The sequence below is a fragment of the Protopterus annectens genome, chromosome 1.part2 (assembly GCF_019279795.1).
Source record: "Protopterus annectens isolate FY-2018-M chromosome 1.part2, PAN1.0, whole genome shotgun sequence".
Lineage (NCBI taxonomy): Eukaryota > Metazoa > Chordata > Ceratodontiformes > Protopteridae > Protopterus > Protopterus annectens.
Genome location: NC_056727.1, coordinates 537,382,509 through 537,395,008, shown reverse-complemented (window position 1 = coordinate 537,395,008; position 12,500 = coordinate 537,382,509). Strand labels below are relative to the sequence as shown.

Below are 12,500 nucleotides of genomic sequence, written 5' to 3'. Positions count from 1 at the left end.
CCCCTCCTAGATAAAATCCTTTAGCTTTTAATCAATTGCTATCCATAACTTCTCCTCTGGCTGATAAAAATATGCCTGACCTGTGTACAAGACTAAAGGGACTAAAACATTAACTGCTTGTATCTTATCCATATCTTCAAGTTTCTCAGTTTCTGTATTACCCTTTGTTTAGTCTCTTCCCACATATCCTTAGCTGCCACACCTAAATCATTTTTAATTCATACTCCTAAATACTTAATTTTATCATATCCCCATAAATATGGATATTGCTGAACCAATTTGTGTGTGTGTACATAATTTACTGCTATTGCCTTTGCTTTAGCTTCACTCATTTTGTATTCCAAACAGAACAGAAACTGTCTCAAAATGTTCCACAACACTGTAATGTCCTTTTCTGGATTTGTCAGGTATAAAATAATATCTGTAAATACAGCCAGTTTTTCTTGACTACTATACTAATTATATCCTTGAAATTTTGAGTCCCTTATTTTCTTGCCAATCATTCTAAATATAATACAAACAAAGGGGAAAAAGAACACCCCTGCCTGGTTCCACTTTTTAAGTAAAAATTATCAGAGAGGACCCCACCCACTTTAATTTTTGCTTCTGTTCCCTCATATATCCTCCTAATCAACCTTATAATTTTATCAGTATATGCAAAGGCTTCCACTGCCCTGCTCATAAAGTCCCAACTTACTCTATCAAATGCTTTCTTTGCATCAAGACTGTTTGCCTTACAAACACAAGGTGCAGGGTTCGAGTCTCACAAGGGATAATTGGCTAGGCTTAAAAGGGCTTGCAAGGATAGTTAGTTTAGTACTAATCTATGAACCTATAAGACCCACCAAAAACAGTGGTATTTTTTGCATTCTGCTTCCCTCTGGATCATCAGTGTTCTGTTAATGTTGTCAAATGCTCCCCTCCAAAAAACTACACTGATCCATATCTATCAATTTTGATATCACTTTTGCCATTCTTTTAGCCATTACAGACAAACACTTTATAATCATGTTTTAGTACTGAAATGGGCTTATATGAAGCTGGATCTGATGAATCTTTAGCCGCTTTAGATATTACAGCTACCATCACTTTCTTCCAGGATTCTGGTTCTTATCCTCCTCTTGAAATACTGTTAAACAATACCTTTATCAGTTTCTCCCACCTAGCTTCCAAACTTCCACAAGAATACCATCTACTCTTGGGGACTTTCCTGTAGACTGGTTATACATCACTACTTTTATCTCATCTCCTCCTATTCTGTTAGTAATTGAGCCTCATCTACCTCTAACTGTGGTATATTTAATTCTTCCATAAAACAGTTCCATTTGTACATTTTATTGATTTCCATGCTTCCCTGCTTTATACAGACTTTCATAGAGTTTCCTAAATATTTCTAATACCTCTACAGGATCTCGTTACCTTCCTTGTTAAAGGCTCCCCAAGCTTGGCAACAGCCCTTTCTACTTTCTGTTGCCTGAGTCGTCGTGCTAAAAGTTTTGTGCTCTACAGTTATCAAAAAACAGTGGTTTAACAGCATTTCTTTAAACTAACGATTTAATCCCTTATTTTCTGTTTAGTATTCTGCAATACTTTAACATGTCAGTCCCTCTAAATAATTCTTGTTACTTCTTAACCGTATCTCCCCTTTTATTTCCACCCTATTTTTAAAATCCACTTCAATTTTATCCCACTCCTTAGCTATATTTTCAGAAGAATTTTCTCCTCTAATAGCTCCTGAATAATTTCCAGTAAACATTCCTTAAATTCCTCTCTTTTCAACAGATAGGTGGGAAATAGCCAGTGTCTCATTTTTACTTAATTTCATTACCCTGTTTTTATTTTCGTTATTATTGGTGCATGATCTGAAATAGTTATTCAGTGCTATCAAGACCTTTGATTAAGTGCACATGTTCCTGTGAAATATAAATTCTGTCTATCCTAGCCCAGTTTTGTATCTTGGGGAATATATACATTTACTCTGAACTCTACTAGTACTGAATTTACCTCTTCCATGCTAAATATTTTCATATGTTTCTTCAAAAGTCTATCTTCCTTTGTTACACTTTTCCTTCCGGGCCCCCCAGACACATCTTCACTGCTCAAAATCAAATTCCAGTCCCCACCTATAACTAGTATTCCTTGCAGAAAGTGGATTATTTCTCCCAGAATTTTCTTAAGATCCATTACAGTAAACTCTCAGTTAACTGGCACCCATGGGGATTGGTAGATGCCGGATAACTGTAGTTTCTGGTTGCTTGAGAGTTACTATAAAAATAGGCCTGACTAATACTGTACCCTATACTATTTGTTTGGTTTGACTTGCTCTCAGGTTGGGGAGAGAGGGAATTTATTCCCATCTTCCTTTTTAAAACTCTAAAAACGTAAGGTAGGTTTCTGCAGGAAGAAATAGAAAGTGCAACACATGACAACTGTACTGTATTTCTTCTATACTTTTTACCGGTTGCTTGAGTTCTGGTTAACTGAGAGTTTACTGTATAACAGTTTTAGGTGGAATACGAATACATGCCAATGTAATATTCCTCCCTTGCCAGCAGCCTTCAAGTACTACAAATCTACCATTATTTGTTTCCTGTTCTAGCACTACTGGAGCTACTCATGCAATTAACAGAATTACTTTTTTCCCCTCTGTCTCAGGTATTCCACTGAATAACTATCCTGAAAACCTTTATCAAATTCACATGTTCAGTTCTTTCCAAGTGTGCATCCTGTAGCACAGCTATTTGCACGACATTTTTAATTCAGTTCACTACTTTCTTTTTTGTATTTATCTGTGAGGCACAGACATTTAAAGACATTACAGAGAGCATCGTTGTGTTAAAAAGTTATTATTCCCACATTTTACATACAACAGTTTTTTTCTCAAATGCTTGTAACACAAAAGCTGGAACTAAACACACACTGTTCGACAGGTTGAACTTTTCTACAGTTGTTTCTTGTCATATCCATTTGAGCCTATGTCACATCTTACAAAACTTTTTGTTTTATTGAAAGCCCTCAAAAAATACACCTCCCAATACACCCCTAAACCCTATTAACTTAATGCTGACACACAAAACCATGTACATCTTCCTAATAGGAACAATTGTCCCAAATGGACAGCCACACTGAAAGACTTGGGTTAACCTAAAATGAAGGTTATCCATACTAAGACACATGGTACAGCCTGTGCTCCTACCAAGTGCTGTTTGGTTTTGTCTTCTTTTTATTGCTCTCCAAGAATGGTGAAAACACTTGAATGCTTTCAGAAGACATCATCTCCTAGCCATTGAAAGAAAAGTAGTATTCTGTTTTTATTGACTGTTATTGTCCAACTGTCTTCATGGAGACACGATAACTAGATAAAGAGTTGCTTCTACAAATATTTATTAATGTATTTGCTAGAGGAAAGCTTTATTATATTCCATGTTATTTTTTACTTATTTGCTTTGTCATCAAGCCAGGGTCCACAATCCAGTCATACCCCTATGCAAGAATGAGTGAAAGCACATCAGATTTTCTTGTATCAGACTTTTTATTTATTTTTTTACACTGCAGTGTCTACATTCTTTTTAAAACTGAAGGAGAAAGAGAAAAGAAGGAAAAAAATAAACAGGGACACCTAACTACTTTAGTATCCCCACCACACTTGAAAATGACTGAGAAAACTTTATAGCATACAGATTATATCATATGCTATAAAATATTAGTGTTAACAAAATTTTGTTTTACTTACAGTTAACTCTCTCACTTCTCTTTCCCACTCCCAAGTGTTCCTCCAAACACTAATGATATGAAGCAGGGCATATGCCTTAAGAGTTCCCCACAACGTTAACAGTACAATGTATTGTTCTTTAACTTTGTGTATGGAGCTTTTCTATCAGGGCCTCCAGTAAACAATAAATACATTAAAAATAATCTTGGCGACAGATAATGAACAAAGAAAAGCAGGTGCTATCACAGAATACAACTGTCATTAAGAGGAAAAAGCCTGTCATTTTTCTGTCAGTTCACAGACATACTGAATTCGTGAAAGGACCCACATTAACCATTTTCTGTATGCTGACCAGCTAACAAATAGTTGTCGTTCAAGAACAGTTTTCAGGCACACACTTACGGAACACTGCAATTAAATCATCATCATTTTGTGCCTCAAAAGCTTGTACTTGAAAACGCTCCTCTAAATAAAAAAGAGGTCACTTTTCTTGTCCCTTCATAGACGTACTGAGTTTTGGGAAATCAACTTTTACTTCTCCTGGCAGACTGGATTACTGGCACTTCAGGAAAAGATTTATAAGACAGATATACCTGCACAGAAAATACAGGCACTCGAGCTTTTCTTTCTTTGTCTTAAAAAGCTGACTTGGCAAAGTTCTTCATATTCTAGAGCTGCACAAATCTGAGAGGAACATTTCCAAGTAACTTTTATGTTTTCTATATAGGGCTTAGAATCAGTTACTCTCATTCAAAAGTCTGATTTTTGTATCCTCAAGCAGTCCCTCGGGCACAAGACAGCCACCAACTTTTTTTCATATTCCTGACACCACAAAGCTCCTTTACAAAGAAACAGCTACAGGACAGGAAACTAAAAAGCCAACCATTTAAGCAAACATAAAATAAATGTTCTTCTCCGTGGCACAAAAACCAGAAAAATATTTCAAATATTTGAAGCAGAGTTCATCTTTGCACTTATTCAAGTGTAACACAGATCAGTGTATGGGGATTGTTATACTTCTGGTGTGGCACCTATGTCTCTATTTGAAACAGGAAGCTAGTAAATACTCAGCCACTCATGCCAAAATGTGTATGTGTGTGTGTGTGTGTGTGTGTGTGTGTGTGTGTGTGTGTGTGTGTGTGTGTGTGTGTGCAATACACACACACACACACACACACACACACACACACACACACACACCTACCCCTTGGAAACCACTACTTATCAAATTTTACTTGCAAGCATGGCTAGGCTTAAAAAGGCCCCTTGGGTTGATAGTATCATAGTAGAATACTAGGCTATGAGAATTATGCTCCTGTGAAATAAAAAATATCATATAACGATGGTTTGGTCTTTACCTGTAACAAATATTACTCACTCATGCCTAGCAGATTAATGGGCCGTTTGTTTACTGCTGTTATTTTAAGGGAAAGATTCTATAGATCCATTGCAAGAGAAATTTAGTTTAGGAATAAAGCACTAACAGGAAAAAAACCTTGGGGCTTTAAGCTTAGAATGTACAACCAGGCTGAAAGAACAAAAGACATTCTCTCCTTACAATCTGTTATGCAGGGGCTTCTATTATGCAAGGTCATACGGAAGCTGAAGCCTATTCTGTTAAATACACACACACACACACACACACACACACACACACACACACACACACACACACACACACACACACACACACACACACACACACATTGCAGGACCACAAATTCACTTATCTTCATGTTTTTGTGATGTGGGAGGAACCCAAAAGCATCTGTTAAAAACCCACACCAGCTAAGAGGGGATATGCAGACTCTGCAAAGAAGGCATCTCAAATGGGAGTCAAACTAGAGAACAAAGCACTAAGTAGCAGCAGTGCTAACAGCTCTACCAGCATGCCACCTGGGACGTCAATAAGAAATGCAGCTAAATGTCTGAGAGACGGGCATTAATCATAGATTGTGACTATTAAAGACAAGAATGAATAAAGTATTTGTAAACTTACAATGTCTTATTGGAAACACTTTAAACATATAACAAAACTGCTGAAAAAAAAAGTGTCAGTTAAAAATGATTTCAGAATAAATAACTATACACATCTGAAATTATACTTCCTTTATTTAAGCACTGCTATGTGTCTTAGTTATACTTTAAAAGACTGCAGGCTGTAATGACAATGTTGTGGTTCACAATATGGGGCCCAATTAACAGAAAGTTAATAATCCAGACCCAGAAATAACAACCATTTATCAAATCAGCACAGAGATTAGGAAGACTCACAGCTCTGTACGTTATGCATTTTCCTCAGTTTGCTATCAGCTCCCACTGACTACAGCAAGGCCTCCTGTTGATGGGAACCACTGCTGAAAATAAGATTATGCAGTAGGTCTATAACGAAAGTATTGCTGGAGTGCAGAAGAATGGGATGGACCACTGTCTATTCTACAGCAACACAAGGACAAGAGCAAACCGCAGGTTTTTCTCATTTATCATCTACTTTGCAGCATGCAGATCTTCTTTCAAAAGTTTACACATTTTCTTTTCAAGGTCAGTATTGGTTCATTCAACCTGGGTAGTATTGAGCAACTTCAACCTCCAATTTGATGACGATTCTGTAGCTCTTAAAAATACATTTGTAGCCATTTTGAAAAAGAATGGATTCCTTCATGTTATTACCGCTGCTATTCACAGGCATAGCTAGAAGTCATACTTTATTTTTTTTAACTTAGGGTGGTCACTAGTGGCCTGAGGTATTACTAGTCTCTGGTCTGATTACCATTTGATCCAATTTGAGCTACCCTGTTTTACTGCTCCTGATGTCAACTTAATTTAGTCAAGGGATTTACTTCTTTAACTGCTGTTTTAAATCAGCTTCTCTTAGAATGGAATGGAGATAATCCAGAGCTGCTGGTGGCCCAGTATACCAGCTCTGCAATGGAGGCTCAGTCATTTTGTCCTAGTAATTGGGCTCCCTGGTGGTGCTGTAGCTGTGAGAGAGCTGTGGTGCAACTCAGAACTGAAGGTGAAGGCTAGACTGTGGATGGCTGGATGGGTGGATGGACACCCACACTCTTGAGAACAAATGTGTGCTGAACCTGAATTATGCCAAGTATACTGTAAAACAGAAAGGAAACTAGCACAGCTCCCTCCTCCCCCCAGTTTTATAACCAACTACAAACTGGTAAGGAAGTTACACACTGGGGGATGCAGAGAAAAAGCATAAAAATGAAAACTACATTTTTTTCCAAGTGTGTGTGTGTTTAAGTATCTGGACTGTACCAAAACAGGCATTTCTAGTGTTCTTGAGTGGAAAAGTTGACACAGCTGACACTAAGGATTGGCTAACACCATGATTAATTACAGTGCATGTAAGGAGGGAGCAGGCATAAACAGGATTTATTTCTACTTCAAGAGTTTTGCAGAAGTGGTGGGAGGGATGTCAGTCCATGCTGAATAACCAAACTATAAACAGATAGATAACCCAGAAAATTAACAACCCCTTTTGTTCATTTTTACTAACTTTAAGAAATGGGAAGTAAACCTTGCTTATAGACGAGTGCATTAGGGCACATGGTCACTACACTGAACTTTGTTGTGAAATGCCTCTAGGACGTCAAAAGCAAAAACATATTTTATTGCCAAGGAAATAAAGCACATAAAGGGTCACAAAAATGTTCAGGTCTGAATAGTCTCACATTAATTCATTTTGCACTGCTCATTAGAAAAGTAAAATAAGTTGTTGTCTTTCAGCTTTTCCCGGTTAGGGGTCACCACAGTGGAACTCCGGTCTGCTAATGATTGGTGGTAGATTTTCACAAACGCCAAGGTGCCAGCTCGACGTTCAACCTTCAATGAAGGCATGCCCATTTACACATGTCTTTCGAATGCCCACCCAACCGCGGGGAGGACATGCAGACTCCACACAGAAGGCACTCCCCGCACTCCAGCTGAGAACTGAACGGGAGAACCTCTTGCTGTGAGGCAACAACGCTACCGCTGCACCACCGCGGAAGTCTAGAAAAGTAAAAGTGTGTGTCAATAACTCTGTATTATTACAATGTGATCAGAAGCGGACGGAGATTTGATTCCTGACTGAAGAAACCTTCTGCAAAACCTGGTAAGCAGTTTAATATACATTTTCCTTTCAAAAAGGCATAATGTCACATAAAGGTCCATTTCTGTAAAGCAAAAAAGGTGCTCATGCTTGCTTGATGAGCGAGAATAGCTTTTCTTTCTTTTTTTTGGAAGAGAAATGTGGTATGAGGCTATGTCTTCTCTCACATTAACCCCTGCAAGAGGATTATCAAGATTAATATTAGCCCAGGTTATTCCACAATGCCCAAGTGATGACAAGCAATGACTTGTATGTGTTTAATATCCATTACTTTAACAGCCACTTAGGTTGGTTTCAAATTAAACAAGATATTAACTAAAGCAAAGCAAAACACCACGCCTTTAAACACATAGCCCACCTTATCAAACCCTTTTATTCCTCCATGAATACTATTGGGTTCCTTATTGATTGCCAGCTGATATTCTTGTCCGTCAATGGAAAACTTCCCACTGCTAATCCTGTTGGCAACGCGCCCAACAACAGCTCCAAAATAGGGATGTTTTTTAATGTAGCCTGCAAAACAGTAGCAAATATTTGTAAAGTACAGTTGTGTATAAACTTATAACAGTACATGCCCAGCTAGATCAGTGTTGCAATTTTGATTACAAATGGAAGGATACTATATGTTCAATGACACCATACATCCAGCTAGCATACCAAAGCTTGGGTGCCTTCCTTTCATGTTGTACATGCAACATATGCCTAAAGTGAGAGACTGTGACACTAAAGACAATAAGGACATGAAAATCCACAGGACTTTCTTGCCACAGACCCAAAAAGAAGTAAGCATAGAAGGAGGAGAGGAAAATGCAGGACAAGTAGAAGAGGAGAAATGTATGCAAAATCCACCTCAGCCAAGAGAATAGAGGGAAGGTTCCAGTGCTACAACAGTGTGATCCAGTCAGCCATCTACTGTTACTGTAAATTCTTACATAACTGTACTATACCCTTCCTTGATCATTGTTGCAATGTTAATAATACATGGGAAGACTTCCCAAGTTTTTGGGGGGAGGCAGGACTGAGTAGCTGAGCTGGGGTCCACAATTCCTTTGTGGATAGATCTAGCAAAACCAGCTCTGGACCTAGAGAAGGCATCAGTTTTGTAGTACTTAATAAATGTGTTAACTGAAGTCAAAGTGGCTGCCTTTAAAATGGATCTTGCGTCCAGATCTTTGAAAAAGGTACCAGTGAAATTAACAGCTCTGTTAGAATAGACTTTTATCTGACCTGAAAGGGGCTTCCTATGGAAAGGATGACAAAGAAATCCATTTACAGTTGGTTTGTTGAGAGATAAGGTAACCCAATTTTCTATCCTGAAATGAAATAAAAAGGTGATCAGACTTCCTATAAGCCTCAACCTTGTCTAGATAAATTCTGAGCTCCTCATGAACATGTAAAGAATGAAAGGTCCTCTCTCCCTTATTTTGAGAAGGAAAGAAGGTAGCCAAGTTTACAGATTCAAAGATAATTCACTGACCTTAGGCATAAAACAAGTGCTTATTCTTTGTGATACTCTTATCTTTGTGAAAAATTAAAAAGGAAAGGAAGCCATATGTGATTGCATTTATAAGACTCTCACAACTGGCTGACTTGTCTGGAAAAGAACCTTTTGGTTCTTTATCTGGTTTTGTTTTACTTTGGGGAACTTTTTGGAAGAATTTCTTGCCTTTTTGTTAGAGATTCCTGAAATGAAAAGGGGGCACACTTGCATGGATAATTCCTCTGAAAGTTTAAGACTGGAGAAAGGAAAATCTGGATCAAATCTTCCATAACGTTACTTCCTTCCTGCAGGTTTTTACGTATTTCAGCACTATGTAGAAAATCATCCAGTAACTTAGATTTGACATCTTCTGATAAAGATTGCAAACTTAACCAAGAATATATCCTTAAAAACAAGCCAGAAGCTGCAACTCTAGAGGATGCATGTGTCTCATCACAACAGCATTTAATAGCATATCGCTGTACCTAGGTGGTAGAATTCAGGAAAAACAACATAGAAGTTTTATTATCAGAGTCCGATATATATGACGTAACTTTTTTTTTTTTACATCTCACACATTAATAAAAGATATTTTTGTGTGGGTTTGGCAGCTTATAGCATGAAGAATACGCACAGCAGGTATATATAACTTTCTGTACTTATCTATAGCTCTGCTATCTTTGTCATTGGCAAAGGCACTGAAGATGGAAGAAGCTTGCTAGCTTTGTCATAGTCTATAGAAGATCACTGTATGGTCTAAAGCAGAGCTTTTACAAATACATTTGTAATATCTGGAACCTAGTAAAACCAGTCAGGTTTTTAGCTGCTGGAGACCGATTTAGAATTCCAGTAACCAAAGTATCCTGCAAAGCTTTCAAACACCAGAGGTATAGTAGACGGTTTAGGCCCCCCACCCACATGCACAAAAGACTATAAAAACCTCTGCTGCACATCTGACACCTGCTTACCTTCACCACTCTAAATTCTGTATCAGTTTTAAAACAGTGTCGCCAAAAAAAGTTCCTCTAAAGGAGAACCAAGACATCATATGGTGCCATCCTTTTCAGATTAGAATCCAACCAGGAATTGTATCTGGGAAGAAAATGCCAAAGAATCTACATCAGATTCTAAATCATCTTTCCCAAAAGAAGAGTCTCTGCCTCCCTTATTAGGGGAGGAAATAGGAGAAGAAAGCGGAGAGGAAAAAAAAAAAAGAGGCTTTAAGGACATAACCGCCTTAAACAGCCCTAGAGAAAAGTCACACTACTCCTTCAGAGTATCCCTGGGGACAGAATGAGCAGAATAGGCATGTTCAGTCATCTGCTTCACTTTTCTAAGAGAATCAGTGCGGATAAAATGTGGAGGGCTCAGACTTCTAATTTACCTCAATAAGGGTACCTGGAACAAATTCTTGGACCAAAATCCGAGGTACTCCCTTCAGTCCTTCAGAATAATAAGCAGTGGTTCCCTCTTCCCAGCTAAAGTCCTATTCCTGTTGTCTACCATCTCATCCACCTAATTTTCTACCATTCTAATGTCAACCATATGTAACTTACCTCACTTATATTTACTTTTCCTCTTATCTCATCCCCCTTCTCTTCACTATTAATTTAACCATTTAACTTCTCTTCCCGTACTACCCTCTTATTTGTACATATTAACTCTCACGGTCCTCTCCCCTATTTACCTCAACTTTACATTAACTTCTCTCCCTCTCCACTATCATTCTTTCTCCTGCCTCTGCTCTCTTCTTACCTCCCTTCCCTATCTACTTCACTACCTAGTTTAATTCATTACAAGAATATTTTACTCTAAATACACTGAGCACAGTTAGGAAATTATGTCACTCACTTACCTAATGTTCTACTTATGTAATGTTCAAAATATGATTTGTTGTTTACTTAGGTGACTATTACCAACCTGCATAATTTATGTTCATATTCCAGACTATGCAACTCAATCTAACTTTGCAATATGTGTAACTAGTGTATCGTATGTAATCTCTTAATTGCCTCTGAAGCTTCTCTCCAGGCCTCATCTAAAAATGGGCTCTTGCCCAACTGGACTATCCAGGTAAACAAACACACCAAACTGACAAACAGGCCATCTGATTAGTGAAGCAGGATGTGACAAGAAGCTGTGCCTTATCAGCCACCAAAGCGGTTGCAAAAGTTGAAAACACTGGGCTATCGGAGGGCTCAATAAGTGCCACAGCAGAAACAGTCTTACCAGATTTTACTTTTTAAGCTTCTTCATTAGCTGCTTAAGAACATCCAAATGGGTTGATTCAGAGCCCATCCTACCTAGAAGAGCTTTGATTTTCTACACATTACAGGGAAAATAAGCAGTTCTACAACTGACAAATGTAGCACTCCTTATAGCTGTGACCAGACACTAATGCAAAAATAAGCATTTATAATGTGACTATCTTTATACAGAATCTGCCTCCTAGAGTCATTTACCCTTCTAAACTGACATGAAAAATCAAATTTTCTGTTAAAGAAGTAAGGAAAAAGGAAGGTTCCCCAATGGAGATACTTACTACCCACTTGCAATGGAAACTAGAGCAGACCGCAAGGCTGACAGACCAAAGTAAAAGCAAAGTCTTACTGTTTGGGCTTGCAGCAAGAAAGTTTTAAGGAATTTTGTAGCCATGCATCTCTTATGTATGGCAATGCAGTCTCATATTTGGGTATACTTCAGATGTAAAGCAGAAGAGGAAGGTCCCCATGCTTTTTTATGCTTGCCAAATGTACAGCAACCTTGACAGGATGCTTCTCTCTCAGAAATCAATAGTACAACTGAACAAAGAAAGAAATCTCATTCATTAAACTACTCCATTCAAGGTAATAGTGGCACATGACAATACTAACATATACAATTCAAGACCAAATCTTCAAAAACTTGCTTTTGTTCAGGCTACGACTATGTAAATGCAATTGGCACAAAAGACTTCAGTGTCCACTAATTGCTTGTAAAAGCTTTTCTAATGACCATTTTTGCATTTTGGAAGTATATAAACACAGGCTACCCATTCACATCAAGAGGGGATGAAGAGCGGCTCAGTATCCAGCAATTCAGAAACACTGATACTTTGCAATACAAACAAAATATAGTAGAAGAAAAGAAAAGAGAAAGCCTAGTGCTATCAGCAGACAAGGGAAAAAAGGTGAACGAATATCTGGCAGTATTCTCAGCAG

At 38.0% G+C, this 12,500-nt stretch overlaps 1 protein-coding gene and 1 pseudogene across 3 annotated transcripts in view; both read right to left on the bottom strand.

The window, feature by feature from the left end:
* GALM (galactose mutarotase) overlaps positions 1-12,500 on the bottom strand; it is a 528,762-nt gene that overhangs the window by 459,826 nt on the left and 56,436 nt on the right. For all 3 annotated transcript variants that reach the window (XM_044057494.1, XM_044057486.1, XM_044057502.1), the window contains exon 3: positions 8,179-8,333. In XM_044057494.1, coding sequence (XP_043913429.1) covers positions 8,179-8,333 — 155 coding nt within the window. The remainder of the gene's footprint in view (positions 1-8,178; positions 8,334-12,500) is intronic.
* LOC122792582 lies at positions 4,804-4,920 on the bottom strand (annotated as a pseudogene).